General features: G+C 39.4%; 1 protein-coding gene across 1 annotated transcript in view; it reads right to left on the reverse strand.

Moving 5' to 3' along the window:
• Positions 1–26,074, reverse strand: part of ibtk (inhibitor of Bruton agammaglobulinemia tyrosine kinase) — a 115,034-nt gene that overhangs the window by 62,629 nt on the left and 26,331 nt on the right. The window contains exons 3-9 of the mRNA XM_060849741.1: positions 25,527–25,623; positions 24,507–24,631; positions 20,909–21,019; positions 16,976–17,146; positions 14,292–14,409; positions 13,386–13,566; positions 11,671–11,794 (exon numbers count right to left, since the gene is read on the reverse strand). Of these exons, the coding sequence (XP_060705724.1) occupies positions 11,671–11,794; positions 13,386–13,566; positions 14,292–14,409; positions 16,976–17,146; positions 20,909–21,019; positions 24,507–24,631; positions 25,527–25,623 (927 nt within the window). The remainder of the gene's footprint in view (positions 1–11,670; positions 11,795–13,385; positions 13,567–14,291; positions 14,410–16,975; positions 17,147–20,908; positions 21,020–24,506; positions 24,632–25,526; positions 25,624–26,074) is intronic.

Below are 26,074 nucleotides of genomic sequence, written 5' to 3' on the forward strand. Positions count from 1 at the left end.
ATTATTTTATCCAGTGTCCTAACTGGCTTCCCTCTTGTAACTATAGCAACCCTGTCTCCTATGCTTGTTGTTGAACAGATATCAGAGTAGATCACATGACCCTCATCCATTCTCCAATTTTAGTATCACAAAATATAGCCTTCAGTTATTTATAACAGTTGTTTGCCATTTAGATTTACTTTGAATATTAAAAGTTATTTAAGATTAGGTTAGATTCCCTACAGTGTGGAAACAGGCCCTTCAGCTCAACAAGTCCACACCAACCCTCCAAAGAGTAGCCCACCCAGACCCATTTCCCTCTTGACTAATTCTAACACTAGTGTTAATAGAAGGTACATAAATTATTAAAGGTCAGAGATATCAGAATGAGTTAATTATGGGTTATAACTAACATAAGCCCAGTTAAATTGTGGCCAGAAACCATTAAGAGTCATCAGGACTATTTCACCTTTTATACATAGAATACCTCCTGGCCTGGATGCAAGCAGGCAAATTCAATCTTGGCATCAAAACACATATGGAAGTAGTTTTGGTTCTAGTTTTAGTAGTGAATGGTTCTGTTGTATTCAATTCAATTCTGCAAAGCAAACCAGTCCTAGTCCCCCACTCTATCCCCACAGCACTGCAAGCTTAATTCCCTCTGTAGCCCATCTGATTTTCTTTCGAAATCGCTGGTCGTATCTGTCTATCATTCTATCTTCCACATAGGCAGGAAATTCCAGTTCATTTAACAGAATCACAATGGTTAACAGCATAGAAACAGACTCGCCCCTTGCAATACCTGGAGACTTCTACACTGCTCCCAGTAGCATTTCAAAATATCTATCTTGTTTCTACACCCTAACCAAATGAATTCTGTCCTTGTCCCAAAAAGGACTCACCACCCCTCATTACTTCTCAATCAATCATTGTTGGAAACACTTTGTATCCTGAAACATTAAAGTGCCCTATCCTCAACATTTTAAAGCCACATTTCCATTATAGCCACATCATTCTCCCACACAGGTACGCATGCTTGTAAACCAGCCAGCTGGGGAGAATCCCACATTATGTACTGCACTTAAGTCAATCCCAATTTCTATTCATTTTCTATGCATAGAAAAATCAGGTAGGTCCCTTTACGTAATTCATTCTGATCAGTGTTGTTCTTGCCATCTCCAAGCTTCACCATCGACCTAATACCTCCCAAAAGGAATTTTCACAAAAAAAGCTAAAACTAATGTACAAGTACGATGAAGGATGACCAACATAGCTGACTGAGAAAAACGGACTGAAAAACAAATTATTCCATGCATAAATAACTGGGTGCATGGCCACCCTTGTGGGAGGCCTGTGCAAGAGAGTGTGGAGTCAGGAGATCAGTCTTTGAGATTGGATTGGGGTAATGGGATGGAAGGAGGAAGTGGTGAATAAAAAAAAAGGTTAGAGATCAGAAAGGACAAACTCATGGAGATCTAAAACATGAGTGTGGACATTTTAAATGAAAACGAACTTGGAATGCTGGAAGCCAATGCAGACAGGCAACGTAACTAGTAAACTTAACTTGATACTTAGTGTGCAAGCAGTCCCAACTTGAAGCTAACACACAAGTTCTAAAGTGATGGTTCAACATGATCTTCTATAATACCTATTGAAGCAGAGTTACTCTTCTGCATTGATAGGGATCACGGAGTGGACAACTTCTTGGATCATGAGCATAAAGCTTGTGGTGGCACATAACTCTGTTGCGAATGGCAGAGTCTTCTACATCTGTCCTCAGTTTGGCTCACATTAGATAAAGAATGGCGTTTTCAATACAGATGAAAATTTGTCTTCAGAAAAACCAAGATTTGATTTGCAGCAATCTGCCGTGAAAAGGTATCTTCAACAGTTCGTTGTTGAGAAAGTTGTTGTGAATGGTAAGCTTGATGCTGATTACCATTTGATGGGAGCCAAATCTGGCAATTAGGTACTTTAGGACCTAGTAAATGGGAAATGATGGGAAAGACATCACTCTAAAAAGGGTCTTGTGCTGCAATGGTAGTGTTCCTACCTCTGGTCCTGTGGCCTGAGTTCAAGCCCCATCTGAACAGGATGTTTCAAAATATCGAGGTGACATCACTTAGCAAGTGATGGTAGAGGCAAAATAATCCAAACCAGAATATATTCTATACTTTTGCTTCTCTCAAGATTAGCCTTCCAGCTGATGTTCAAGATGAAAAATATACTGATTTAATCAAATAATGGTAGGCAATAGGTCATGAGCAGCATGAAATATCCTTTGCCTTGTTCAACCTAAAAGGTGTAGAAGTCGGTGGGGCAAAAAAGTAATGACGATAACTTGCCCATTTATTGCAAGAGAACATCAATCCTAATCTTTGATATGCTTATATAATCAAAAGAATTTTTCTTCATCCATTTGCATACACATTTGGCAGGTGCTCCAGACCAGAGTTTACTACAACTATTTCCCCTTTCTTTTGGGTCTTTTTACCTCAATTATGCTCTCCTCTTGTAATTTTATCTTTGTAACTCAGTCCTTCTTTTAAAATTTCTCCCTGCCTGGGACTCAGTAATTACAAATATCTCAAGTCTTCATTATTCCTAGATATTCCTACTGACCTGTGTTCATGGTCTTGGTTTCACTTTGATAAGCCACAGCTTCCCTCAGTATCACTGTTTGTGCCAAAGAGCCACTGAGGCACAGCACATCCAATTGCCTTATTCTACACTCTTGATCTTTCCAAGCCTGCTCAGGGCAACCATGTCAACTTCCTTCCTGTCACATTTACCCCTTCCACCTTTATACATAAACTCTCTATTCCTGGAGTCTCAATCAAAGGCAGAGCTATCATGTTGTTACTTTCTTGTATCTATCAGCAGTTACATGTCCTCCCCCAAGTCAATTGCAAAGGAACTTCCAAGTTCTGAGATCTCTCACCTTTGGCCATCTATTCACCTCAATTTAGTCAAGAATCTCCTGTCACAGCCCAATTGGCTGAAGGGTCCATTTCCATACTGTTCATCTTTATAAATCCTTGATATTCATTTAATACAGAGGAACCTCAATTATCCGAAGGACACTGGCACGGAATATTTTGTTCAGTTAATCGAATGCCTGATAACATTGTTTAGCCAAGCAACAAGACCTTGCGATCTTGCCGGATAATCTGATATTCAGATAATTAAATGACAGGTAATCAAGGTTCCTCTGTATTTTAACAAAAACAAGAACTGTTTTAGTGGTAAGATGCTAAACAATGCTGAAGCCACCAGATGGCATCCAATACAATCAATGCAAACTAAAATTTCAATGACCAAAACTTGAAAATGTACTTACATAGAACTGGCTAAGCCAAACTGCTGTCCCAAGAAATGCAGTCAATACATAGTTCTTTGCATTTCTCCTGAGAAAACGCTTCCATCAATGCAATTTGTTCCCGTTTGTGGTATGACAACACTATCTCGATGGCCACAAGAGGGTGAACACGGGCAGCAATATTCCAACTTCTGAAAGAACCTCTGCCTATATTCCACCCACTGCTCCTCAAAGCAACACAACAGTCAACAGATTACAAAATCCAGAAGGGGAGTGAATATTGGACATCAAACAGCACAGAAAAAAAAGAAAATTCCATTCATAATAGCTTTTGTTTTATTCATTTATGGGAGGTGGGTGTCGCTAACTGGACTGGCAATTATTGCCCATTCCTAATTGCGTCTGAGAAGTGATAGTGAGCTGCTTTCTTGAGGTACTGCAGTCCATTTGGTGTAGATATACCCACAGTGCTGTTGGGAAGGATTTCCAGGCTTTTGAGCCAGCAACACTGAAGGAACAGGGACATACTTGCACATCAGAATGGTGAATGGCTTTGAGAGGAACCTGCAGATGGCCATGTTCCCATCTGTGTTTCCTTTGCTTTTCTAAATGGGAGCAGTCATGAGCTGGGAAGGAGCTGTTTAAGAGTCCTTGGTGAACTTCTGCATTCATTTGTAAAAAGATTGAACTACCATTTTAGTGGTTGAAGTGCTCATCTGTATTAAGACATTAAATGGTCCCCACAACACTATTCTCTTCAATCCCAGATGTTGAGGACTGGATAAAACAAATCCTGAAACTTGAAATAAACTATTCCTTTCAATTAATGTTACACATGCTGAATGACTTGAAATTCAAACTTTCAAATGTTTTCTTTCAATGCTTTGATTGACGTGATCATTAGATTTCTCACATCTCTTTAACGTAAACTACTTGGTCAGCCACCACGATCACCTAATAGTCTCACACTCGATTTTTCAAAGATATTACATGCATGTCAGCAGCAAATAGCATGCAACATTACTAACAACTGCTATTGTCTCCAAATCAGCCAATAAATAATTTGAGTATTTGTAATCTTAAAGATGTGACAAATGCTCAGTCTCTTAATCCTTGGTTACAAAACTATGTATAAAGGAATTATTCCCTTTAAAAAGATATTCATGTGATTTGTGGGGAAAAAAAACAAAAAAAAACAGAACACAGGATTAACTTTGCACATTAAGCTAAGTATTTTCACTAAAAATGTCACTTAACTCCTTGTATTCAGGCATGATTGTATATTGGTACTTCAAATTGTAAAAGTATTTTGACTATTTCTCAAATATTTGCCCACTTACAATAATCAGTACATCAAACCAAATTTATATCTTTGCTTCAATATCATCTCTTCAGACCTACAGCTAAAAAGTAGTCACCAGTGGACTGAAAGGTTCTCTCTCTTTCCCCACAGCTGCTGCTAGATTTGCAGAGTTTCTCCAGCATTTTCTGTTTTGACTGAATTACTTTAGTTGTTCCATGGGTGACCCAAGCATGGCTACGTTTATTTCGCACCATTATCTGCATTAAGATGCTGCTGAAGCCTCAGCAGCAATTGTATACATGACTGAATGGTGAGAAGCAGGCCATTCAGCCCCTCATGACTTACTTGCCTTTCAATAAGATAATGGTTGATTTGATCATAATCTTAGATCTGCATTTTTGCCCACACCTGATAAAAAAAAAGGGGTGCAAGTTTAAGCAATCTACCTTTGCCTTAAAAATATTCAAATGACTCTTCTTCCACATAAGGGGCAGCACAGTAGCTCAGTGGCTAGCACTACTGCCTCACAGCACCAGGGACCCAGGTTCAATTCCTGCATTGGGTGACTGACTGTGTGGAGTTTGCACGCTGTCGCATCTGTGTGGGTTTCCTCTGGGTACTCCGGTTTCCTCCCACAATCCAGACATGCTGGTCAGGTGAATTGGCCATGCTAAATTGCCCATATTGTTAGGTGTGTTTGTCAAGGATAAATATAGGAGAGGGGAATGGGTCTGGGTGGGTTACTTTTCAGATGGTCCGTGTGGACTTGGGCCGAAGGGCCTGTTTTCATACTGTAGGGAATTTAATCTAAATGCAAAACCTCAGGGGAAAAAAAAAAGTTTCCCCTCATCAGTTTAAAATGGGTGACTACTTATTTTTAAATAGTGATACCTAATTCTAGATTCTCCCATAAGAGGAAACATTCTGCTCACATAAAAGATCTGGAGAGGTTTTGATCAGTTATGTTACAATCAAATCACTTCTTGCTCCTGTAAACTCCAGTGAATACAAGAGATTGGACATGTTTGGCTTAACAACCACCCAGATTATCCTAGTGAACCTACCTTGAACTGCCTCCAATACATCTACATCCTTCAAAAGGTGACGGATACTGTGTTACTGCAAATGCCATCTCACACCAGTGCCATATATTATTTCCTTAAATTTGTACTTATTTGTTGCGAGGGGAATTAACAGTCTATTAACCTCCCCAATTAATCACTGTACCTGCTTACAATCTGTTGCAATTCACGCATGAGGATACCCAGATCCATCTGTACCTGACAGCTTGACAATCCCACACCATCATAAAAAAATTGTGTTTCTATTCATCCTGCCAAAATGGGCCATTTCACATTTTCTCACATAATACTATTTGGCCACAGGTCTGCCCACTGGCTTAACCTATCTATAGCATTTTGTAGCCTTAGCCTCCTTGTATATGCAACAAAATTTTCATTTGTTTCATTTTCACCCCCCAAATATTTCTTCCCTAGATGCATCCAATCTTCTGGCATGCAATTCTTTGCACAAATTATATGCCTGTTTTTGTTAGCTTGCATCTACATTTAATATTTCTTGTTAACCACAGATAGTGGGTCTAGCTCTTAGCATTTCTTTTTGGAATATACTTACTATGTACTCTCAAATATCTGCAGAATTTGTGTCTCTAAACTTCTCTTGATCTAGCCTCTAAGCTATTAGTTAGAAAAATTCTTTGAAATGAGGACATTGCTGGCTGGGCCTGCATTTATTGCCCATTCCTAGTTGGTGACCAGTTACTTTCTCTAACCACTGCAGCCCAAAATAATGCTAGGGAGGAGGTTCCAGTACTTTGACACAGCAACAGTGAAGGAACAGTGTATGCTTTATCAAGGAGGCTATAGATGCCAGGGTTCCCTTATATCTGCTGCTCTTGTCCTTCTAGATGTCAGTGGTCATGGGTTTAAAGGTGCCATCTAAGAAGCCTTCACGAATCTCTGCAGTGCATCTTCGAAATGATACAAACTGCTGCCATTGCACATCGGTGCAGAAGAGCATGAATGGTTCTGGATGGAATGCCAAACAGGCTGCTTTGTCCTGGATGGTGTCAAGATTTTCAAATGTTGTTGGCAAGAAGGGCGTATTTCATCAGATTCTTGACTTATGTCTTGTAAATTGTGCATTGGTTTTGGAAGTCAGAAGATAATTTAATCACAGTAGGATACTGAGCCTCTGACTTACTCTTGCAGTCATAATATTTAAGTAGTGTATCCATATAGGATTACTATTTACCAGAAACCCAAGATGTTGATCATGATAGAGTAATGGTAAAGCCACTGAATGTCAAGGGGCAATAGTCAGATTCTCTCGGACAGTTGTAGCCCGACCCACTTGCTACTTTTCAGCATAAGTCTGCATATTGCCTGGATATTGCTGCATTTAGACAGACAGTTTCAGTAACTGAGGAATTGTGAATAGTGTTAAACATTGTGCCGTCATTGGGGAAATATCTCAACTTCTGATCTTATGGAGGAAAGGTCATTGATAAAGCAGCTAAAATGGTTTTGAGGCAGGTAAGGACAGTACCCAAAGGAACTCCTGCAGAGAGGTCAGGGAGCTGGGATGACTGACCTCAAAAGTAACCATTTTCCTCTATGGCAGTTCTGATTCCAGGAGTTTTCCCCAATTCCCATTGGTTAGTTTTGGTGGGCTTATTAATATCGCATGTGATCTAATACAGCCTTGACATCAAATGCTGTCATTCTCCCCTCAGCTCTGAAATTCAGCCAGTTTGTCAATTCACTTATGCTAGCTCTGTGTTCAGGCCCTCCATTTCCCCCAATTTAAAATTTACAAATATAGTTTCAAACCAACTTCTCCCTCCCTCAAACTGAATGCAAAATTCAGTCAGTCAGTCATTCATTCCAAATTAGTTGTTACAAAGGACCATTAATCTAATATCGTTGTAATGAGATGGAATTACAGTCTAGTCTGATGTACTCAGAAGTAGTTGTGAGAAACTAGCCAGGAACTCTCCAAAATAAAAAAAAACTGAAGAACTGCAGATACTGGAAATCAGAAACAATAAACAGAAATTGCTGAAAAGAAAACTCAGCAGGCCAGTGGCATCTGTCGAGAGAAAGCAGAGTTAACATTCTTCAGAAGGGTTACTAGTCACTGGACCAGAAACATTAACTCTGCTTTCTCTTCACACCTGAGCTCTCCCAACAATTTCTGCTTTTTCCAGGAACTCTTCACCTAGGTGACCTTTGCCTCACTGACATTTCCAGTTTATATGTAGATTAAGATCTCCCATCTTTATTGGCATGCCTTTCTGACAAGCTCTCATTATTCTTTCTTTCATGTTTAACCAAATCATGTAATTACTGTTAGGGATCTGTATGCCACTTTGATAAATAACTTCAAATAAAAACAAAGTGCTGAAGAAACTCAGCAGGTCTAGCAGCACATTTGGAGAGAGAAACAGGATTCCCATGATTCTTCGTCAGAACAGACAAGACCTGGAAATTGATGGTACTTGCATGTTGACAAAGTGGGAGATGGAAGAACGGAAGAGGTGGCAAGAGTTCTAGTCATAGTAAAAAGAGAGATTGAGGCCTACAGTGAGCCAATCATTGGGGGAGTGGGGTGATGGGAAGGGAGGTTATTTGAAATTGGAGTACTCAAATGTGGAGTCCTTCAAGCTGTTGGCTGCCCAGACGGAAGATAAAATGTTATTCCTCCAATTCGCAACGTGGTTCGTTGTGACAATGGAGGAGGCCATGGATGGTCATGTCGGAAAGGAAATTAAAATGGGCAGTGACTGGGAGGTCCAAACGGCCCCTGCGGGCCTGGTTGTGATGCTTGGCTAACCAATTCCTAAGTTTAAGTTTGGTCATCCCAATATAAAGAAGCACGAGATGCAGAGAGGTTGGAAGAGAGGAAGGTGAACTTCTGTCTCACGGAAAAGGAAAAAAGGGAAAAAAAGGAGAGAGCACCAGCAGGTTTTGCATCTTTTCAGTTTCAGAGGAACGTACCTGGAGGTCTGGGGGAGGGGGAAAACGTCAAAGGCAAACTAAGGACTGTCAAAGGGAATGGTTCTAGGGGAAGGCAGACAGGAGTAGAGAGGTGAAGATTGGATGGGGTCTAGTTGGAGTTGGTGGAAGTGTTTGAGAATGATGCGTTGGATGTGGAGACTGGTGGAGTGGTAGGTGAGGACAAGAGGAACTCTGTTTTTATTGCATTTAGGGGAGTTTTAAGCAGTGGAAAAAAAAGAGAACGAAGGTGGTGCGGTGGAAGGCGGTCTGAATGACAGAGGCAGGAAGAGCACATTGTTCGAAATAAGTAGACATCTGGGATGCTCACGAGTGGAATGTCTCCTCATTCGAGCTGATGCAGCAGAGGCATTGGGAGAATGGGATGAAGTTCTTGCTGGTTATAAGTAGGTAGTGTAGTCCAGGCAGTTATGGGAGTCTGTGGGTTTGTAGTAGACATCTGTCTGGAGACGGACTCCTGGGAGGGTATGAGATAGTCTGCTCAACCTTCTTTATATTCCCTCCATATTAAGAACTTCTTCCCGCAAATAAGGATATCAAAACTGCACACATTACTCCAGGTGTGATCTTAATGTCCTGTACAATTGCAAAAGAACAAAAAACCCACAAAAACATACCTGCTCCTGTACTCAAGTCATTTCAATATGAAGGCCAAATATCATTTGCTACTTTTATTGTCTGCTGTGCCTGCATTCTTACTTTCAGCAGCTGGCGCACAAAGGCACTTATGTCTCATTGCACTTTCCCAATCTATTGCCAGATTATAATCTGCTTGCTTATTTACAATATTAAAGTAGGTACCCTCACATTTGCTGTATCTGCACATGAGCATGAGAACTTCTCACTTCTAACCAAATGGCTCACATCTTGATTTACTCAACCTGCATCACCCCTTTCTATTGTACTAATATCAAAATTAGCAAACAGATTCAACCCTCTACATTTGCAGAACTTGGGAGTTTGCACGTTCTCCCCGTGTCTGCGTGGGTTTCCTCCGGGTGCTCCGGTTTCCTCCCACAGTCCAAAGATGTGCGGGTCAGGTGAATTGGCTATGCTAAATTGCCCGTAGTGTTAGGTAAGGGGTCAATGTAGGAGTATGGGTGGGTTTCGCTTCGGCAGGTTGGTGTGGACTTGTTGGGCCGAAGGGCCTGTTTCCACACTAAGTAATCTAATCTAATCTTCCTCTTATTATTAAATACCTGATATCCTTCAGGATTCAAGCAACAATCCATTTCATCCTGCAGCCAATGTCTCTATAATGGCTACCAGATTATACTTACGAATTTCTATTTGCACTGTCAGTTGACATGGTTTGAGATCATATGCTGACATACAGTGCTTTTAATTTTACTCTTGGTAAATTCTAGTCTTCTCGGTTGATTTAGATTCATGCCCTGTATTCATCCACGGCAACTGTAGCGACAGGTCACAGACTGGTTGCTATTCTTTATATTAATATAATTCTCTTTGGTTCTGATTCTACTAATTTACGACCCCTTACAAATTTGATCTCTCACCCCCTACTAATTAATTTAAAATTCTCTGTGCTTCCCTATTCATGCAGTCAACAAGAACAGTCCCAGCACATTCAGGCTGAGGCCATCCAGTCAGTACAGTCCCCACTTTTCTCAGAATGCCACAAACCAGAATTCACTATTCCACACCAATCTTTGAGCCTCAGATTCATCTCTCCAATCTGATTTGCCCCAAGCCTAATGCATATGCCTTAGGTAATATCCTCGAGGTTACCACCTTTTGAGGTTCGGGTTGTTTACCTGACACCTAGCTTCTCATCCCAATGATATAGAACCTCCTCTGGAGTTGCCTACACAGTTGGTACCGATACAGACCACAAAGGCTAGATCCTTCCCAATGCATTGCAAGTTCTCTCCAACTCTGATGGTGTACTGAATCTTGATACCAGCTGGCAACATAGCCATCTGGACACAGTCTTTGTCAAGTGCCCTCTCCATACTGTCCCATGCATTACTCCTTCGTCACCACACCTGAATAGCTGCCTGTATGCAGTGCCACTGTCAATTAGCTCATCTGAGCATTCTCTCTTTCTCTCACCATTTCAAATATCCCTCATTTGTCTTAGTCTGTATGTGGAATTTTAAGTATTCTTGTTTCTTCTGCAACTTGTTGCATGTTGGCAGGTTTCTGAGCCATATAGGAATATGGGTAGAAATAGAATCCAACTGTGCACAATCTCATCCAAACAAGATGAAAACATTTCAAAATTGTTGGACAATTGCAAAAGAAAGACACCTGCCTTCTGTGTTATCCTAGCCCCCACATTCGCAATTACACTTTCCTGTCCCCGAACGCTGACCAAATCAGATGTCACCATCTTCAAAAGGTGTGACGGTTTCCAGATATGAAAGAATCCAGTAAACCAACACCATCCCTGAAGTTGCAGCACTTGTAGTTCAGCCTCCAGCTCAGGTTCTGAGCTGAAACTGTTGGGAACTTAAAACACTTGCTGCAAACATTACATATGGATCCAAATAGGCAAGACTTTCTTCCCTGAAATGAATTAGTATTGCAGTTGGCTTTTACAAAAGATCAGCTATACCTGCACAAGGAAAAACATTATCTTGTTTATTATTGATATTATAAACATTTGGCAATAAATAAATTCTTTCAGCTGTGAGGTTGCTATCAACTTATTTTTAAAAGAAAGGATATAAAGCTGAATAATGAGGCAAAGGTTTTTTTGTTCCCTGAAGGACATTCCTTCCCATCCCTGCTCGTCTTCTAGCCCACCAGAAGACACTTCCTGCAGCTGAAAAGAACGAACAGAAGCACATTATTCATGGTAACAGCTTATGTCATCTTTAGATGCAGCTACCGGAGTGAAAAACACATTTTCCCAATACTGTACCTAATGGTGCAACTAACTCCACTTCGCAACACCACACCACGCAGCTTCAAATACCACATTAAATCTCTGCACTGCTGATCCCTAGTGCACGTAGGATGCATAGTATTGAGACAGAGGGAGAAGGAAAATGCACGCCTTCACTTACTGTGCCAGATTCATCAAGACCAAGTATGCAAACGTTTTCACCTCCTCCTTCGTTAAGTACTTGAGGATCAACTTTATGATCCAGGTGTCCACCAGTAACAAGAATTTTCTTCAAGTTTAACTGCCTGCATACCCAAGAAAATAATTAAATTCAGCACCTCCTGGAAAGATAAATCATCATACATACAAAAAAAGTTAGCAATAACAAAGAACATCCAGGATATGACAAAGAACATTAGAAGGCATTAGATTCCAAAACTCTACCAGAGACTTTCAACATGCTTCGAGATTGCATGTGCACTCCTGAATGAGTGAGAAATGTCTGGAATAACCATAATGTCGGCTTTGAATTTGTTTTCCTCACTAACTTAGTTAAACTACTTCTCGGCTAACTTGTTTATTTTAATCATATTCTGGACTTATTCTCCAGCCCACTTGAGATTTTGCACACTTAAGGGACTCATTTTCTCTCTAAACAATATAAACTAAAATTACTTAAACTTTTTCTCATGAGTCACAATAATTATAAACAAATTAGATGCACAGAATCCAGGTGTCCCCAGATGCTTGCAAAAGGTTAGTATGCAAATATAGCATATAATTAGGAAGCCAATAAAATTTTATTTATTGCAAGGGAAATTGTAAGTAAGACGTTTATAGTTCAATTATGAGCACTGGTGAGACCATATCTGGAATATTGTACTATTAACATTAGTACTGTACTATTAGTACTATTGGTTGACTTATTTAAGAATGAATGGAAATGCACTGGAAATAGTTCAGAGCAGATTTAGTAGACAAATACCTAGAATGTGCAAGTTGTCCTATGAGGAAAAGTCAGACAAGCTATGCTTATATCGACTCAAGTTGAGAAGTGCAATAGGTACCTTGATTAAAACATGTCAAGAACCATCAGGGTCTGACAGGATGTATGTGGTAAGAATGTCTCTCCTGATAAGAGAATGTTGAACTAGGGGTAACTGGTTAGATTAGATTCCCTGCATTTACCCCTGACTAATGCAGTTAACACTCTGGGCAATTTAGCTTGGCCAATTCACCTAAACTGTGAGGAAACCCACGCAGACACGGAGGACATTTTGCAAACTCCACACAGTCGCCAGAGGCCAGAATCGAATGCGGGTCCTTGGCGCAGTGAGGCAGCAGTGCTAACCACTGAGCCACCAAATTAAAAATATGGGGTTAGTCATTTAAGACAGGAGATGAGAATTTTTTTTCTCAAGTAGTTGCTTCTCTTTGGAGCTCTTCTTCAAAACAACAAAAATGGTGGAAGCAAAGTCTTTGAATAGTTTAAAGGCAGAAAAAGTCAAATTCTTGATTATCTTCTCATCAACCCCGTCATGCCACCACTGAATCCTCCAAGTTTCAGGAAGATTTATTCTTACTCTTTTAGGCCCAATCTACTCAATCTTCTTTCCTCTTAAGACAAATCACTCGTCTCAGGAATCAACAAGATCACAGCAGCCATTCATAAAATGCAAGCCCCTGAACAAGTGTGCCAGCCCTTGTGGGAGCTTTGAATAAAACATTTTAAGTTCAGAATATCACCAGGTACTAAATGTCCAAGCTTAATTTTTCACTCTGTGCATTGGCAACAGAGATGCCATCAGAAACTATGTCTTACAAATTCAGGTGTATAGATACTCAACTGCAATTCTTGGAAAGAGCCCCAAACTTTAAGTGAAGGAAAATACATACCTGGAAGCAATTTTCTTGCATTGATAGCCTGTTAACAGATAAACATCTCCCTTTTCCGTAACACACACAGTGGCCCCATCACTTGCAGCTACGAGAGAGATCACTATGTCCTTATGATGCAAAGCTGATACTTGCCGAGGTGCAAGCACACATCGTTCCCCATTAGGATCCATTAAGTAACCTTAATAAATAATTCAGATAAATGGAAAATATTGGCATGCTGGACAACATGATTTACTTATGTAGCAGCATAATAATCAAATGTTGACATCCCAAAAAATTGTGAAGGGCAAAACCAAATAGCCATGCATTGCAAGCAGCTACAAGTATTATTAATTTAAAGAAAGAATTTGCAAATATAGTACATCACTTTAAAATACTTTTTAATCACAACACAAGTTACTAAATAATACTAAAAAAGTTGTCACTGAGAAGTCCAAAATTATACCTCCATACATAATATTCATAAAGTGCTAAAAAGGCCACAGATGAGAAACATAAAAGATAGTAGTGCAGCACAATGTCTTTTCACCTGTCAAAGGTCTAAATCCTATCCATACATTCGCCTTCCTCCAACAGCTGCAAGACTCTCAAGTAAACTCAATTAAATCATACACTAAACGATTGCGGTATCATAAAGATGCAAAGACAAACAGTATTCAAAGCTAAAACGTTACATTGTTCACTTCTAAAACTGACCCAAACATAATGGGTTTATCCTGGATTTAACTCAAGTTATAAAAGATGCTGGCAGTACTTTATTTTAAAAGAAAGTGAAAGAAAATCAAAAGTGAAAAAACTTTAAATACAGTAGTTCGTGTATAATGTCACAGCATTATACACATGCAGAGCTAACATAGCTAATTCACCGTTGCAAGCATTACGTAAACAACTTATAGATCTTACCAAGTTGGCCACCATTCAGACCCATGGTATATACCGCTTCCCTTGTCCACAGAACAGTGTGAAACCTGCCCACAGCAACTCCAATCACAGTTCTTCCTTTAAGGGTTTTGGACTGTACCTTCGCAAATGGTTAAAGAGATGTATAGATTCACAAACATGAAAGTAAAAGCACAAAACATTCCCTTATGTATTTATTTCAAACCAGCAGTTTCCATATATAGTTTTGCAAAAATCCTTACTGTAATGGGAATTGTACTGGTACTCAAATACCAGTGGTGCAATGTTACCAAAAGCATATACAATTGAGCGGAATACAAAATCAAGATTGCAATTTCTGTAATTCTAAACCCTCCATAAAAGCACACAAAATTTTGCTCTATCTGTAAGTTTTGAAAAAGTTACAAGTTTCATAAAACATCGAGTTGAGTGGATCTGAAAACATATTTTCAGGACTAGCTTTCAAAAGCAAGATTTTAAATTAAAGCACTTAATCCCGTAACAAAATTTAATCAAATTTCTTTGGATCTACAAATTAGAATTGCAATTTAAGATTATTTAATCTTACAATTAAAATACGATGCTCAGTAAGACACTAGGTATTTCCAGTTGAACCTTCAGCATTTAATGAAGTGACAGAAAATTGTTCAACTTTAACAGCTATAAAATTTCCTCTTTGACTCTTGCAAGAATCAAAATAAAATCTTAGAAACTTAGAGAAAGAAAAAGCCCATTCCATGCCAATTCCATTCAAATAAAGGGTTGGAGAGATTACCATCATCTGCATTATTTTGCTTTTACTCAAAAAGAGCTGCCCAATTATTCCTACTTGCCTGCTAGTCCTCCTAAACCTTTCAATAACGGCTCCTCTTATGAGAGATTATAGGACCAGAGGAGATAATCTCAGAACAAGAGGGATCAGACATTTAAAGAGAGGTGAGGAATTTCTTCTCTCAAAAGGGTAGAGTTTTTTTATAAAAAAAATACATTCAAGGATGAGATACAGATTTTTAATCTACAGTTTTTGATGAAAAGGCGAGAAAGTGGAGTGAGGATTATCAGATCAGCCACAATCACAATGGGTTGAATGCCAAACTTCGATTCCGACATCTTACGTTCATTTGTACCTCTTAAAAAAGTATCAGGCTAAAAGGCTTTTGAAATTTCCAAAAATATAAAATCACAAAATCCCATGACATACAGTAGAACCTAAACAAAACAGTCAGAAGTTCATACTCCATGAAGAAGCTTGATGAGGGCAGAGCAGTAGATGTGATCTATATGGACTTCAAGGCATTTGACAAGGGTCCCCATGGGAGACTGATTGGCAAGGTTAAATCTCATGGAATACAGGGAGAACTAGCCATTTGGATACAGAACTGGCTCAAAGGTAGAAGACAGGGTGTGGTAAAGGGTTGTTTTTCAGACTGGAGGCCTGTGACCAGTGGAGTGCCACAAGGATCGGTGCTGGGTCCTCTACTTTTTGTAATTTACATAAATGATTTGGATGCGAGCATTAAGTAGTACAGTTAGTAAGTTTGCAGATGACACCAAAATTGGAGGTGTAGTGGACAGCGAAGAGGGTTAGCTCATATTACAACAGGATCTGGACCAGATGGGCCAACAGGTTGAGAAGTGGCAGATGGAGTTTAATTCAGATAAATGCGATGTGCTGCACTGTGGGAAAGCAAATCTTAGCAGGACTTATACACTTCATGGTAAGGTTCTAGGGAGTGTTGCTGAACAAAGACCTTGCAGTGCAGGTTCATAGCTCTTTGAAAGTGGAGTCACAGGTTGATAGGATAGTGAACAAGGCATTTGGTATGTTTTCCTTTATTGGTCAGAATATTGAGTACAGGAGTTGGGAGGTCATGTTGTGGCTGTACAGGACATTGGTTAGGCCACTGTTGGAATATTGCATGCAATTCTGGTTTCCTTCCTATCAGAAAGATGTTGTGAAACTTGAAAGGGTGCAGAAAAGATTTACAAGGATGTTGCCAGGGTTGAAGAATGTGAGCTGTAGGGAGAGGCTGAACAGGCTGGGGCTGTTTTCCCTGGAGCATCGGAAGCTGAGGGGTGATCTTATAGAGGTTTACAAAATTATGAGGATCATGGATAGGGTAAATAAGCAAAGTCTTTTCCCTGGGGTCAGGAAGTCCAGAATTAGAGGGCATAGGTTTAGGGTGAGGGGGGAAAGATTAAAAAAAAAGAGAGACCTAAGGGGCAACTTTTTCACGTAGAGGATGGTACTTGCATGGAATGAGCTGCCAGAGGAAGTGGTGGAGGCTGATACAATTGCAACATTTAAGAGGTATTTGGATGGGTATATGAAAGGAAGGGTTTGGAAGGATATGGGTGGGTGCTGGCAGTTGGGACTAGTTTGAGTTGGGTTATCTGGAAAGCATGGACGGGTTGGACCGAAGGTCTGTTTCCATGCTGTACACCTCTTTGACTCTAAGAATTTGAAATTTTTCCATAATTTTGTTCAGCCTCAACTCTTGAGAAAGATGCTCATAGTAAAAATTGTTATTTTATATTCATTTTATTTTGAAAACATTGCGGATAATGACCCTAAAAATTTCAAGTTTGCATTAAATGGTTTAAATAAACTGACTCTTTTAAAGAACATCAATGGCCCACTGTTAGGCAGGCATCCCCAAAAAACAAAAACAATTGCCCATACGTACCTGCCTTGGTATACTACTGTTGACTGGTGGAGGTACAATGCCCAACTGATAATAAGTGTTCAGTCCAAAAGCATAAACAGATCCATCTTCTGTCAAAACAACTGTATGGTCCTTTGCAGCTGCCACCTGAGAACAACGATGGCTTGCTAAACTTTCCACCAGTCGAGGAACCTAAATAAGACAGTAAAAACCTTATACAGTAAATGTACCGTACAATCAAAATGTCTCATTTGAAATCTTTACACAACTTGCCCAGCAATATCTTGCCAGGAGGTAATGGTGGGCTACATTGTCTTTTTCATGGCATCTCAAAATTTATCTAATCAAGAGTTCCAAATGTTTACAACCCTCTAAGTAAAAATATTTCTCCACATTTCAGACCTAAAATGGTATTCTCCATCAGTTTTAAATTATGTTCCTTAATTCTAGATTTCTCAACAAGGGGAACATCATCTAAGCATTTTGCAAATTTCAATTTTGGAAATTTTAAAGGAAAGAAAAAGCCATGTACTGTTTGAATTTGCTTTGAAATTAACATGATTGTGTTGCAGGGGAGGTCAAGCCTCACTAACTTTAGTTAGAGTTTTTGAGGAGGTGACAAAGATGATTGAGGAGGGAAAAGTAGTTGATGTTACATGGACTTCAGTAAATCCATTGACAAGGTCCCTCATGACAGACTGGTACAAAAACGTGAAGTCAAATGATATCAGGTGTGAGCTGGCAGGATGGATAAAGAACTGACTCAGTCATAGGACTCAGGGTAGCAGTAGAAGGATGCTTTCAGAAGAGGGTTGCGACTAGTGGTGATCAGTGTTGGAACCTCTGCTGTTTGTAATCTACATAAATCGTGTCTGGTCTAATTAGTAAGTTTGCGAACAAGACAAAGATTGGGAGTTGAGGACGACTGTCAGAGGATACCACAGAGTATAGATCAGTTGGAGGCACGTGCAGAAGAATGATGGATTGAGTTTAATCTAGACAAATACGAGGTGATGTATTTTCGAAGGTCACATACAGGTGGAAATTATGCAGTGAACAGAAATTTTAAAAAAAGAATGTGCAAGGGACATTTTTTACACAAGATTCTGGAACACACTGCCAGAGCTGGTGGTGGAAGCAGACAATAGCAGCATTCAAGAGTCACCTGGATGAATGTATGAATAGAAAGGGAATAGAGGGATAGCAATCCTGTAAGTAAAAGGCAGTCTTAGTTTGGAAGGACAAAATGTGTCGGTGCAGGCTTGGAGAGCAGAAGGTGGTTCCTATATTGTATTTTCTTTGAGATACCACAGAAGGATTTAACCAGACAATCTGTTGGTTCAAAATTTCAAAAAGAAATTAATGCCAGAATTTCCTCCCCTAATCAAGAGCCAGAGAGATTGTTGGGATGCTAACATCTGACCACGTTGTCACATACTGACAAGCAGAGAACAGTAATCAGAACAAGAGTGTTAGCTAAGAAATGGGAATGTCACCCCTACATTCCATTCCAAGAGAAAGTAGCGCCCTCAGGAGAGAAAATTGGCAAGACGCACACACACTTTCTATCAATAGCTCAAACTCATTGGATTTCCATTCCAAAGACTCAAAAGAATTGTTCATTATAAGCTTGTGAACATTTGTGGGCAAATATGAAAATCATTGCTTTTAACTCATCCCAGAAAATTTTTATAAAATATTATTCAAAGTCTTAAGGCAAAGTCAAGCCTTCAGGTCAGGAGGCAGTAAAGAATAATGAGTAACTTAATCCTGGAATTCCCACTGTGGGATTTAGAAGTTGTGATGTGAGCAGGTGTTTTTTTTTGGGGGGGGGGGGGGGAGAAAAGAGGAGGAGGAGGAGGAGGAGGAGGGGAGGAGGTGGTTGCAGGGTAATCAATTAAAATGACCAACCCAGTCTGAGGATTTAAGTCAACATTACAATATTTTGTGGAGGTTATGTTCTTCCATTGACATTTTTTTATTTTAAAAAACTGCTGGCTAGATTTCCTGGGCATCAATATATCTGATTAGTCAAGGAGGAGTAAAAATAACTGCCTTTACAACACAGCTTTGGAACAGGTGGTGGTGTTTCATTCCAGTTAATAAAAGGTGCCACATGAAAGGTTATGGCAGAAAATAAAAGCTCATTGGTTATATCTCCCTAAACATGGAGTCGAAAATTGTGGCACTGGAAAAGCACAGCAGGTCAGGTAGCATCAGAGAAGCAGGACAGTCGACATTTCAGGTATAAGCCCTTATTCAGCAATGTTGACTCTCCCGCTCCCTTGATGCTGGCTGACCTGCTGTACTTTCCCAACACCATACTTTTCGACTGACTCTCTAGCATCTGTAGTCCTCATCTTCCCCATGGATATTCTATTGATTAGCTAGAGAGAAAAAAAAATTAGATCCAAAGTGGTCATTTTCTGGTTGGCAAGGTGATATAGTTGTCTCAGAATCAGTGATGTGATCACAACTCTTCACAATTTGTATGAATGATTTAAATGAACAGACAAGAGATCCAATTGCTTAAACCATTTTTAAGAATGATGTAAATGTGTTGGAAACAGTTCAAAAGACAGTTTACTAAACTAATACTTGGAATTGGCAGATTGTCTTATGAGGGAAGGCTGGACAGGGTCAGCTTGTAAACATTGAAGATAAGAGCAACAGATGCTTTGATTGGAACATACGAGATCCTGAAGGGCCTTGACAGAGCTCTCAAGAACATAAGAAATACAGTTAGGAGTAGGACATTAGTCTTTGAGCTTCCCCCACCATTCTATAAGACCATGGTTGAGATATCCTAGGCATAAACTGCTCTTTTGTGATAGCATTACTTTGTGATAGCATTACCCTCAACTCGTTAACATTTCAAAAAAAAAATATGTACCTCCTCTTTAAATACTTTGATTATAGCCTCTCCAGGTTAAAGATTTCCAGAATTTTACTATCCTCAGATAGAATTCCTTCACATCTCAATTTTTTAAACAAATGTCCTCTTACTCACCTCCTGCAATCTACCATGATTGATGATCCTACCAGGATTTCCAGGAATTCTTTTGGTGGTGGACAGGCTCAAGTGTTCTATTGATCCTGTGGGCAATACTGTCAGGAGCTCCCAATGCCAGTAAAAACTATAAGTGACAAACTTGAGACATGCAAATGTTGTCTCCTGGGTGTACTGGCCAAGGTTTTGGTTCGCGATAGAAAAGTTATTTTTGAAAAATGTAATTGATGGTGCAAAAGCAGAACTTCCAGCAGGTTCACCTATGCAAAAGTCAGAATCTGCCTATTCACTGTTCCAGAGAACACATTGATGGTTCTGCCATTTTTCAAGTTAAAAACACTGCCGGCTTTGCCTCTTTTTTTTTAAAAAGTAGATTTTTCTATGCTAAAGAGTAGGGCTATTTACAGGTGAGTAAAAATGCTGTCTCATCACTCCTCCCAGCATTTCATTCTCTTTCAGAGCAGGAATTTAAGTCCAGGGTGATGAAGGGAAGTCAGTGCTGCATTTGCGCCCTGCAGTTGGGTTTGCAGACTGAGATCTTTATGGTATTTTGGCTTGCCAGAATAGAAAGGCCAGAAAGTTAGAAAGTAGGTAATAATGCATTCTACCAGTCACTTCTTCCTTGATCAGAGAGGAATTGAATTTTCTTCAGCTCACGAAGGTTTAAAAAAAACATGACTTTGTCAGCAACATCCCAAGCTTGACACTCTACTTGTGAGAAGGTCAAGCCTTGCTGCAGCAAAAAGGAAGATGTTCACTGCGGCCCACAGACAAATGAGTTTGTTTCCTGGACAGTCACCAGGGACCAGAGTGCAAAGGAAAACCTCAGTGAACCATGAGATAATATTGTTCCATGATTTTTCATAATCTCTTATTTACTCTCCTTAAAAAAAAAGGCAAGCAAGCATGCATGAAGAATAAAAAATAACAGAATTTCTACCTACAAGGTACGTTTGCTCATCGCCATGCCCAAGTCGACCTCCTTGGCCGTGGCCACAGGTATACACATGACCTTTTTGTGAAAGGAAAACTGAATGAAATTTGCAAAGCAGAACCTAAAAAATAAAAAAGTCAAGCACTTTATTTAAATACAGGCTGACTACTTTACTCATTGCTCCCAATTCTAAACTTTAGTAATAGTTACCTTACATTTGTAAACATAGAAAACAGGAAAAGACCATTTGACTCGGATTCTGCTCCACTATTCAATAGGATCATGGTTGATCAGCCAACTCAGTACCCTCTTCCTGCTTTCTCCCCCTGACTTTGGATCCTTTTAGAACCAAGAACTAGATCTAACACCTCCTTGAAAACATTCAATATTTTGGCTTCACTGCTTTCTGTGACAAATTTCCACAGGTTCACCCTCGCTGGGTGAAGGAATGGTTTCCTCATCAGAGTCCCAAATGATCTATCCGGTAACCTTAAGCTGTGAGCTGTAAAGATTTCAGTCTCGGAAAGTAATATTAAAAAGCAATTTCGGTTTCCAAACGTAAAAACAATACAACAGAATATAGAACAGGCCTTCAGCCCACCATGTCTGCATCACAATGCCATTTTAAACTAATCCCATCTGTTTTAGATGGTCTGTATCCCTCAGTTCTCTGCCTGTTCAGGTTTGTTTAAATGACTCTTAAAAGTTGCTATCATATCTGCTTCTACCATCTCCCCGGCAGCTCATTCCAGGCACCTACCACCCTCTAAAATATTCTTACACTGGCCACTACTGCTGATGTAGGCGAACTGGTATGCAAATCACTTTTCGCTACCTCTTTTTAAAAAAAAAATACTGGGAATATATTTGCTACTTTCTAACCCATGTGTCCAGACTCTGTTCAAGTCTGGAAGATGACCACTAATACACCTAATCTTTCCAGGACCACTTCCTTTAATACTCTGGGATGCACATTAAATCAGGCTCTGGTGAATTGTCAGCCCTTTATATTAAAAGAAAGATGGTATTGAGGGAAAAATATCTAAAATATGCTGATGATATTAAGCTGGGTAGAATAGAGAATTGTGAGGATGATGTTGACTGGCTTGATCAGATTTAACTTAATTATTGCTTTTCCAAATATAAATACCCTCAACATGATTTTTTTTGTTTACAGGCTGCAAACGCATCAATCTTGGCCAAATTTATTGCTTATATCAAATCGACCAGAAGGTGGTGGTGGTTAGCTGCCTTTTTTGAACCACTATAGTCCATGTAATGAAGGTACTCAGTGCTATTAGGAAGGGACTGCCAGGATCTTCACCCATGGGAAGTGAAGGAACAGCAACAGTGTTCCAAGTCAGAACGGTGTAGATCTTTAAAAGGAGAATGCGCATGTAGTGATGTTCCTATGCACCTGCTGCCCTGCACCTCCCTAGTAGTTTTGGCATAGACTTCGAAGGTTCCATTTAAAGAGCCTTGGTAAGTTGCACCAGTGCATTGCATATATGGCACACACTGCATTATGCAGCAATGTTGGAAGAATTGAGTGCTTAAGGTAGTAAATAGGGTGCCAAATGTGCTGTTTCGTCCTGAACTTTGAGTGTATTTATATGGCCAGCAAAATGAAGTTTCTTTTCCCAGATTCAATCAACAGATATGGATGACACTGATTAGGCCAGAATTTACTGAACATCCCGAATTGTCCTTGCAAAAATGGTGGTGAGCCACCTTCTTAAACTGCTGTAATCTACAGAGGGGGAAGGGTAATCTCATTCCCTGCGCTGTTAGGAACAAGGGTTCCAGGATTTATGGATGTTGCTAGACAGAGATTCAGAGTGGATTTGCATCAATTCAGTGACATGGAAACACTACGACTTGTGCAAGAGTTGGGGATGAACCTAAGTCATAGTGTTTCCATGTCACTGAATTGATCCATTCAGAATCTCCCCCTATCAACACTGAAGGAATGGTGTTATAGTTATATACCTGATGGTGAGAATTGGAGGGGAAGTTATCACCATTCCTTCATTATCACTGGATCAAAAATCATGGGACTTAGTCCTTAATAGTGTGTGGAAATACCTACACCACACAGACAATGGCAGTTCAAGGTAATGCATCATCGTCTTCAAGGCCAAATGGGTCTGGACAACATCTCAACCTATAACTGAACAAAACAATAATAATGCTGAAGTAAATGGACAGCAGCTTATGCTGTTCAAAACACATGCTGCTTTATTGATTTTACTTTTTTTTTTAAAAATTGCATAAACTCCTTCCCCACCCACTTCACCATAATGCTCTGGTCTGACTGATAACAAGACTTAGACATTATGGTGCATGCTAACTTTTATCCTTTTATCCCAGTCAGCAGCATTACTTTAGATTGCCTACATTCCATAAATAGTAAAGTACATTCCACATCAATTAAGATTAACTAGTCTGAGTTACTTCTTTGCCAAACTATTTCTAACCATCAATTATAATAAAAATACCACAGCTTATGTATCACTTCATGCAAAGTCAACACAATGTATTGACCACTGATGCAAGTAAAGTTATAAATACTTGTATTCACTGAAAGAGAAAAGAAGATATTTTAATCTTGCAGCTCACAGGACATTTATTCTGATTTGTACTATAACGAGAATAGTGAAACAATGGTTGTGCAATTTCTTCAATAGTTAAAATATCTCATTCCTAAAATGCAGCACCGGAAAGAGATTCTGCAGATTGAGTCGAACATAAAAGCTGTTTGAAAGAAACAATTGGTTCTACACAGCACCTCTTTCTCAGATTGTTCCGAGTTACTTTGAATTTAATTACTGCTGCTTTCTGAACAAATACAGCAGCCACTCGGTGCAAAATAGCCTGCAAACAGCAAAATATGATCAATGATTTTGCGGTTAACAAAAGAAATTTAGAGTGACCAGCAGGAGATCTCCTTATTCTTCAAGTAGTGCTTTGGGTACCTTAACATCTGTCCAAAGAGTCAGGTCGGGCTGTCTGAACATTTTATCCAAAAGATTATATTTGGGTAAACAGCCTGAGGCATTCACCTATGTTATTTGCTCAAGTGGAGGTGATAGCCTATTGGTATTATTGCTGGACTCTTGATCCAAAGACCCAGATAACATTCTGGGGACCCAGGTTCGAATCCAGTCAAGGCAAATGGTGGAATTTGAATTCAATAAGTACCTGTAATTAAGAGTCTATGATAACCAGAGAATCAGTTGTCAATTTTTGGACAAACCCATCTGGTTCACTAATGTCCTCAGAGAAGGAAACTGCTGTCCTTATCTGGTCTGGCCTACATGTGACTCCAGACCCACAGCATCGTGGTTAACTCTCAACTGCCCCCTGGCTATAAATGCTCACCCAACCAATGATGCACTCATTCCGTGAATGAATAAGAAAAACAGTCCTGAAGCTGAAGCTTAACATAACTGCCTGATTGAGAGGCAAAAGCGCTACCAAGCGCACAGTCAGATAGACACAACCACAATTTAATTTTTTAAAAAACCTGTTAAATATCTGCTGAGGACTCTTATTTGGCATAGAGAGATTTTGAAACAAGATTTCTGATCATAGTAAAGTTTTTATACCTCCTTGATGTAGATCCCTGACCTAGAGAAGTAGTCCACAAGCTCTGGATGATGCTTGCTTTGTTGGCTTCCATGGCCAAGGGTAAAATTAGTGTTGTTACCCCAGGTATAGACTTCAGTGGGATCTGGAAAATAAATTTGAATATACATGTCAAACATTCAAAAGCAATTAGACCACTTAAGTGTAACATTGCTGAGCCACACAGTTAAAGTATTTATTACAGAAAATGCCACTTACCGCAAACTTTATTAAAAATAACCAAAAAATCTGACATTGCAAATTAGTTTTTGCAACACTAGAACTCTAAACAAACAGAGTTAGCAAATTATACACGTCTTTAATAAATTTCTTTATGGTGCTTTTAGAATGTTTAGTCAATCTTTCTAAAATGTCATAACTAGCCAAGAGGAAAAGCAGATGGCCTGTTAACAGCAGTGACTAATGCCAACTGCAGGTCACCTGATCCTCTATTTCCTCCCTCCAAGAAACCATCTCACGCATCAGCATCGCCCCAGTCTTTGCTCGGCTTTCAACGAAACTCGTCACACAGCAAATCATGACCTTTAGACTGTAAATTGTTGGCAAAGAATATCAAGTTGCATTTTTACACTAGCCTCGAGTTTGCTATATTGATGGCATAAAAAGTACAAGCTTATTTTCAAAAAAGGTAATTAACTGCTGATTCCATTGGCAGGTGCAGACAGCTAGTATTGCATGCACTGAAAATTTCAAAGACTCTTGTGACAGTAGTATTGTCCCTACCATTGGACCAGAAGCTCCAGGTTCAAATCCCACATGCTCTAGGAGTGCATAATAGCATCTCTGAACAAGTGGATTAGAAAATATATACTGATGATTTCTAATTCACATTACTCAGATATATAGTTAAATGGACTTTTAGAACTCAGTCATATTACTTAACTGATACTGAAGAGATTTTGAAAGGATTTTACAACAGTTAAAACAATATTCTATGTTTAAGTTACTACACCCACAGATTGAGAAAGAGAGAATTATACCAGTCTTTCTATAAACCACATGTGACGGTCTATCTTTCATGGCCAAGTCAAGTGTAGATAACCCTTCTTTATCTTGTATATGAAGACTACTTCCATGCTGCAAACAAAAAGTAGAAGCAGAGCCCATTAATATTGCATATTTAAAAAAGGAAGAGACAATAGAGTTAATTTTAACATACAATGAAACTAAAATCAGAAAAAAAGTCAATAAACTTCTAGAAATTACATTCATTTTTTTTTGAGAGCACTAAAATGTAACTTTAAACCTGGTTATAACTATAGCAACTAGATCATGGAAAGGGGTCTTACAGCCAGAATTTGTTTCAATTGGGTTAATCACATCATCCTGCTCTTTCCCCATATCCTTTTGCATTCGCCCTTTGTAAATGCCAATTCGATATTTTAAATGACTTTCAATCTAGCTCCTACAACCATTTGCCATAAAACAATGCTGCAATTGATATGCATCTGCAAACAATTCGTCTAGCCTCCTATTGATTTTGCAATGACAAACCTAAGGATATATCTCTTTGTGATTGCTAGTGAAA

The sequence above is a fragment of the Hemiscyllium ocellatum genome, chromosome 3 (assembly GCF_020745735.1).
Source record: "Hemiscyllium ocellatum isolate sHemOce1 chromosome 3, sHemOce1.pat.X.cur, whole genome shotgun sequence".
In the NCBI taxonomy this organism is placed as follows: Eukaryota; Metazoa; Chordata; class Chondrichthyes; order Orectolobiformes; family Hemiscylliidae; genus Hemiscyllium; species Hemiscyllium ocellatum.